Source organism: Genypterus blacodes, unplaced genomic scaffold (genome assembly GCF_046128005.1).
Source record: "Genypterus blacodes isolate CSIRO-AG114 ecotype Tasmania unplaced genomic scaffold, CSIRO-AGI_Gbla_v1 ptg000209l_1, whole genome shotgun sequence".
NCBI lineage: Eukaryota > Metazoa > Chordata > Actinopteri > Ophidiiformes > Ophidiidae > Genypterus > Genypterus blacodes.
Window position 1 is genome coordinate 1,045,655 of NW_027467008.1, and position 6,846 is coordinate 1,052,500.

Sequence of the window (6,846 nt, forward strand, 5' to 3'; positions counted from 1 at the left end):
CTGAACGTTTGTGCTGATGAGAACTAGAGAAGAAGCTCTGAGGGTGGCGCTATAATCACTTTTACATTTTGCCTTATAACCTTTGAACCCTAAGTCATTACCTATGCAACAAATGAAACATGCTGCTCGGCCTTGGCGAAGTTATGAACACATTGGTCATACGGAGTGGAGACCTCAGATGGCTGGAGGCAGATGTTTCCTGTGGTGTTCCTCTTTCTCTGGAGAGACCAGTTCCCCGGTGTGTGTGTGTGTGTGTGTGTGTGTGTCTCTCTCTCTCTCTCTCTCCTACACATTAAATTCACCACTGCCAAGTCCTTGCCTTCTGTGGAAGTGGGTGGGAGCGTGAGGGAGGTCAGTGTCCTGTGACTGTGGAGTGTTCAGACTCCAGAGCAGCTCAGAGCAGCAGGATGCGTGTGTCCGCTTTGTCTGTTGGCCTTCAGCTGGCCTGCTTCACCGTGCTGCTCGTCTTCATCCCCACACCAGGTGAGTGTGTGTGTGTGTCACTGCTGTCAGGTTGTACGAGGCGTTTTCATCTTAAATGAGTTCAGCATGAAAACATAGTCTAGGATGTTTTGTTGCTTTTGTATTTTTTAAATGAAAAGAGTTCAGAAGTTGTGAGAGTTCAGCTTGATGGAGCTGCTGAACCTTAAAGCTGCTTAGAGTGTCTGTATGTGTCTGTGGGTGTGTGTTCCAGTGTGTCCTCAATGTTACATGTCTCCGACTCCGCCGCGAGTCCCCCCTCCATCTCTCTTCCAGGTGTTGCATGTCGGTCAGTAACGCTACCGTCAGTCAGCGGTTTACCTCCTGCACCGAGCAGAAGAAGGACCAGCTCGCTGGGTGTGACGTCCACGCCTTCATGTGAGGAGCACACGCGCACGCACACACACACACGATGCTTTTCTTTCTGCATTTACATTGTAGTGTCAGACAGCGCCCCCCTACTGTGCAGACGCAGTCAGGGATATGGTTTATATGTGTATCAGTATCACACTCACTATACAAACTGACCAGCAGCACTGTAAGTCATCGCCATGGTGACTGATAGAGGTCACGGCTCCTCTTTGCTTCTTCTCACCTTTGACAGCTTCACCACCCCAGACCTGAAGGAGTGGTGCATCGACCCCACAGCCAGCTGGCTGCCCGACAGGTTCCGGAGGTTAATGGCGGTGAGTTGCATCCTGTCCACGCTGAACTTTGACCTTTATGGATGTAGAAGCTTCACACTTCCATTTGTGTCCCTCAGAAAGGAATCTGCTGCTGGACCATGTGAGGAGACGTGACGCAGGCGCAGCTCAGCTCTGCAGCCTGGCTTCAGTCGTTCAAGGAGGAAATGAGGACATTTGCAAACATGTGCAACTTCTGTGTTTTCTTCTGCCTGTAAAGTTTCTGAAATGAATAATTTGGTCCCTTTGATGAATCTGTGTGTTTATTCAGCTGCATTACACTAAATGCTCTCATTCTACTGCACATGAACCCCTGATGTTTTGTTTATGTCAGATCTTGTTTCATACGTTGACATTCAGGTGTATTTAAGGTCTGAATTCATTCATTGAACCAAATCAAACACAATATTCAGTTTTATGTAAAATCCTTATTGACACATCATTCCAGTGTCTCCATATATGACCTGTATGTCCTCTTATATACACTAAAGTCACATGGGCTGTGAACCTGACAGAAGCTTTGAACCCAGTGAACCACTTCAGAGTCTGAAATAAATGTTCCCGCTCCTAAACCCTCAGAAGATCCAACCGGGTCTCCTCAGGTTCTCAGTCTGAGCGGCGGGTCCCCTTGGTGGGACCTCGGCCTGGTCCAGGTCTGCTCCTCAGCTCAGGGTTCAGACTCTCTGTCTGCTGGGCTGAGGGGAGAATCCTGCAGGTCCCTGAACCCGAGCTTCTCCAGAGGCTCCTTGGCCATCAGCTGACTGAGGACAACCAGAGTAAAAGGAGGCAGAGTCAAAGCACAGAAGGTGTGAGGGTGAAAGGTCAAAGGTCAACGGTTAAAGTCTTACTGCTCCATGCGGCACTCCAGGTAGCCTCTGGACTGCAGGCGGCACTGGGAGCTGTCGTAGCTGTTGTCCCTCAGGCACCTCATGAACGTCTCCTTGAAGGTCTTACACTCTCCTGCAACCACCACAGAGCACGGGGAGGTCAAAGGTCATCCTGTTTAATTCACCAGGTGACTTTAGGTACAGAAAAAGTAGAAAGACTACAGCACAGATAATATATAACACAATCCTCACAAACAAACATGAAATGTAAAATTCACAGGAGTAAACCTAAACTATATAAACTTTTTCACCATGACAACGGCTACGGCTTATGATCAGACCGGATGTAAACACAGTGTGAGCAGATGAGAAGCTAAACATAACAATATGATTACTTGTCCCATCTATGAATTCTGTAGTTTAATATCATCTCCAAACTCACCAAAGTGATCCAGAGGGAAGGCTCCTTTTTCCGGAGCGCGAGGTTTGAAAGACTTGGAGCCGAAGTTCATAGCGGTGGACATGTTTGTATCGATTTAAATCCAGCGAAAACGAGAGAAAAGACGAATACACATAGCACGGTCGCCCCCTGCTGGCGCTCGAATGTGACGTCAAGCTGTGGGTCCATCCCAGTAATCAGACATGAGCAATCGAGTGTACACGCATCGTTTAAATTCTTCTTCTACGTCTTTTATTTCTTCTTCGTATTCTAATTATTCTTCTTCGTCTTTTAATTCTTCTCCATCTTCTTCTTCTTGTGTGTCGGTTAATTCTGACGCTCAAGTCTGTTAATTAACCAACAAATATGAGCATTTCTCTCTCGCTTTCTCTCTTTATTAGGAAAGGGAGAAATCTTGTGGTGGTTTGGGGGAATACACCGCTTGTTTCAAATAAAGAAATGATTTATACAATCATAACTTTACATTAAATTTGTCCATTTTTAGGCAGGTTTACATTAACCTTACATTCCTCACACAACCGAGTTCATTAACGAGTATATTGATTATTTGCTTCAACGTAGATTTGATCTATTTTTGTCTCATCCATCTATATCTTTTTCGTTTCTTCTTCTACGTCTTTTAATTCTTCTTCGTCGTCTTTTAATTATTGTTCTAATTCTACTTCTTCGTCTTATAATTCTTCTTCTTCGTCTACTAATTCTTGTTCTAATTTTTCTTCTTCTTCGTCTACTAATTCTTGTTCTAATTTTTCTTCTTTGTCTTATAATTCTTCTTCTTCGTCTACTAATTCTTGTTCTAATTTTTCTTCTTCGTCTTATAATTCTTGTTCTGATTCTTCTTCTTTGTCTTTTAATTATTGTGCTTCTTCTTCGTCTTCTAATTCTGGTTCCAATTCTTCTTCTTCTTGTGTGTCGGTGTGTGAAGTTCAATTCTGTTAATCAAAAAATATTAGAAGGACTCTCTCTCGCTACATCAGGAAAGGGAGCCATCTTGTGGTGGTTTGTGAGAATACACCGCTTGTTTCAAATTAACAAATGATTTATTCAATCACAACTTTACATTATATTTGTCAATTTTAAAGCCAGTTTACATTAACCTTACATTCCGCACACAACCGAGATCACTAAAGAATTAATAATGTGCTTCCACATAGATTTTATCTATTATATTCTCATCAGTCTATTTCTTTTTCGATTTCTTCTTCTACGTCTTTAAATTCTTCTTCGTCTTCTAATTCTTCTTCGTCGTCTTTTAATTCTTCTTCTTCGTATGTTAATTATTGTTCGAATTCTTCTTCTGCGTCTTTGAATTGTACTTCTCCTTCTTCGTCTTGTAATTCTTGTTCTAATTCTTCTTCTTTGTCTTTTAATTCTTGTGCTTCTTCTTCGTCTTCTAATTCTTGTTCCAATTTTTATTATTATTCATCTTTTAATTCTTCTTCTTCTTGTGTCGGTTAATCCTGGTGCTCAATTCTGTTTGTTAAAAAGTATTAGCAAGACTCTTTCTTTCTCTCTCTCTCTCTCTCTCTCTCTCTCTCTCACAAACTGTGAGAATACACCGCTTGTTACAAATTAACAAATGAGTTGTTCAATCATAACTTTACATTATATTTGTCCATTTTAAAGCCAGTGTACGTGAACCTTACAGTCCTCACACAACTGAGATCACTAGAGAGTATATATTGATATTTTGCTACCACGTAAATTTGATCTATTATTTTTTCGTCAGTCTATTTCTTCTTCGATTACTTCTTCTACTAATTCTACTTCTTCGTCATCTTATTTTTTCTTCTTCTTCTATTACTTTTCTTCTTCGTCGTCTTTTGATTAATCAAAAAATATTACCAGTACTCTCGCTACACCAGGCAAGGGAGCTCTCCTGTGGTGGTTTGTGAGAATACACAGCTTGTTTCAAGCGAATAAATTATTTATTAATTCATAACTTTACATTATATTTGTCCATTTTGAACCCAGTGAACCCCACATTCCTCACATCACTCAGATGTCTAATAAGTTGTTTTTGTATATTTTGCTACCACATAGATTTGATCTATTGTTGTCTCTATTTTTCCTTCCATTTCTTCTTCTACTTCTTCTACGTCTTGTAATTCTTCTTCGTCTTCTAAATCTTCTTCTTCGTCTTTTAATTCTTCTTCTTTGTCTTCTGATTCTTCTTCTTCGTCTTCTAATTTTTGTTGTAATTCTTCTTCGAAGAGGGGAATAAAACACGAAGAAGAAGAACTAAGAGACGTAGAATAATTCGAGTACGAATTAGAAGACGAAGAAGAAGAATTAAAAACCGAAGAATAAAATAGCATAAGAATTAGAAGACGAAGAAGAAGCAGAAGCAAGAAAAGACGAAGAAGAATTAGAACAAAAATTAGAGGAATAATTCGGACAAGAATTAGAAGAGGTAGAACAAGGAGTAGAATTAGTAGAAGAATAAATCGAAGAAGAAATAGACTGATGACAGAATAATAGATCAAAACTACGTGATAGCAAAATAGCAATAAACTGATAAGTGGTCTCCGTGATGTGAGGAATGTTAGGTTCATGTAGACTGGCTTTAGAATTGACAAATATAATGTAAAGTTATGATTTAATAAATAATTTCTTCAATTGAAACAAGTGGTGTATTCTCACAAATCACCACAAGATGGCACCCAACTCCTAATGCAGAGAGAGAGAGAGAGAGTACTGCTAATATTTTTTGATTAATTAACAGAATTGAGCGTCAGGATTAACCAACACACTATAAGAAGAATTAAAAGACAATTATGTTGAAGAATTGTTAATAGAAAAATCATTAAAAGACGAAGAAGAAGAAACTAACATTCATCACATCACTGTGTATTCTCACAAACCACCACAAGATGTCTCCCTTTCCTAATGTACACGACTAGAGAGAGAGAGAGAGAGAGAGAGAGAGAGAGAGCGCTCGTATCGTTCCGTCTGCTCTGCTGCTCTCTCCTCTATCAGTCCCTCTGCAGGTCTCTGGTCTCTGTCGCTCTGTCGGATGTTCTTGCTCAGGTTCTCCTCCGGGCTCAGGCTGCTGCTGGACGGATAAAGTCGCCATGGCGCAGGAGGCGGAGGGGGACGTGCGGCTCCTGCAGGACGTGGTGACGAGACCAGGCAACGAGACCTGCGCGGACTGCGGCAACCCAGGTAAGAGGAAGGGGCTGCGACCAAAGCCCGGATGGGATCTAAGCTCCGATCTCATCCAGGGGAGGGCAGGTGGGATTTAAAGGTAGAATGAGGTTTAAAAGTGAAGCCTAGAACATTCTGTGGGTGTAGAACAAACCCGATGAGGGACTGGACTCGGGACTTTGGACCAGACCGGAGCCATAAAGGCATAAAAACACTCCTGTCTCACCTGTCATGGTGTGTGAGACATGTGAGGACTCTGACCAGCTTCCCCCTTATTGTTGCTGTCTCAGTGTGTGTGTGTGTGTGTGTGTGTGTGTCTGTGTGTGTGTGTGTGTGGGTGGGTGGGTGGGTGGGTGGGTTGGTGGTTGTGTGTGTGTGTGTGTGTGTGTTGTGGTGATCTTGCTTGACGCTGTCAGCAACCTGCATATGGCTCAGTAATTACTGTGTGTGTGCAAAGTCCACATCTACATTTTCAACATATGTTCACATCTCTGGGTGTTCATGCTCCCTCTTCTCCTCCTCCTCGTTGCCCTGAGCCCACCCAGGACGCCTGTTCCCCGGCCCTGCCCGCGCCTCCTCTCAGAGCTCAGACCAGCTCACGCTATAGGACGACTGGACACCTCAAGAGGGATTCGACCATTTCTGGATCAAAATAGCTTTTGCATAAACACTCGCCGTTTGTGCCAACGAACCCAAGAAACCTGCATTTATCTGCAGATTCTTGGGGCTGTTGGCACGGTGACCGGCGTGCAGGCTCAGTGGGATCAGGACGCGTCGCCTTTTTGATGCCAAACATCAGCGTATTTCTAAAAAGTTGACAAATTTCTACTGCGGTTTGGCAGCGAGTCCATGAGATGATGTTAGCAGATCAGGTTCACTGCTCTCATCAGGATGTTTCAGCTTCCAGGTCCAGACTGAAGCTGATTCATGAGCTGGTTTGGGGTCAGAGAAACTGTGGTGGACCTCTCAGACCAAACGGATCAGATCCCAAACATCAGCTGGAGAAGTGATCAACTGCTGCCCAGATCGGACCCTGAACCTTAAATCATTCGAGTCTCAAACCGATTGAGTGTGAAGCAGCGGATCTCCTCCCGTCTGCCAAACTGTCATCAATCATTCCCAATATATCCCATCAGGAATTCCATGGATCATAACTGTGATCACTCCATTGTCAACATGTGAGTTCTTGCTGCGTCTGTGTGGACCAGAGGGGGGCGTGGTCTCATCTCAGGGACACGTGAGCTGCTTC

At 43.0% G+C, this 6,846-nt stretch overlaps 2 protein-coding genes and 1 long non-coding RNA gene across 3 annotated transcripts in view; 2 read left to right on the plus strand and 1 right to left on the minus strand.

Moving 5' to 3' along the window:
• The first annotated feature begins 252 nt into the window (after positions 1-252).
• On the plus strand, positions 253-1,398 carry LOC143015652 (uncharacterized). The gene is made up of 4 exons (XR_012965460.1): positions 253-483; positions 757-858; positions 1,085-1,166; positions 1,244-1,398. It is a non-coding gene; the product is annotated as an uncharacterized LOC143015652 (long non-coding RNA).
• Positions 1,399-1,427: 29 nt separating this feature from the next.
• Positions 1,428-2,606, minus strand: cox19 (cytochrome c oxidase assembly factor COX19). The gene is made up of 3 exons (XM_076169702.1): positions 2,433-2,606; positions 2,012-2,123; positions 1,428-1,924 (listed from the first exon to the last, which is right to left on the minus strand). Exons 1-3 carry the CDS (start codon positions 2,512-2,514, stop codon positions 1,831-1,833), a joined length of 288 nt encoding a protein of 95 aa, XP_076025817.1. The 5' UTR covers positions 2,515-2,606; the 3' UTR covers positions 1,428-1,830.
• A 2,902-nt stretch (positions 2,607-5,508) lies between these two features.
• Positions 5,509-6,846, plus strand: part of LOC143015624 (arf-GAP with dual PH domain-containing protein 1) — a 10,895-nt gene continuing 9,557 nt past the window's right edge. The window contains exon 1 of the mRNA XM_076169671.1: positions 5,509-5,615. Within this exon, the coding sequence (XP_076025786.1) occupies positions 5,525-5,615 (91 nt within the window). The 5' untranslated portion in view covers positions 5,509-5,524. The remainder of the gene's footprint in view (positions 5,616-6,846) is intronic.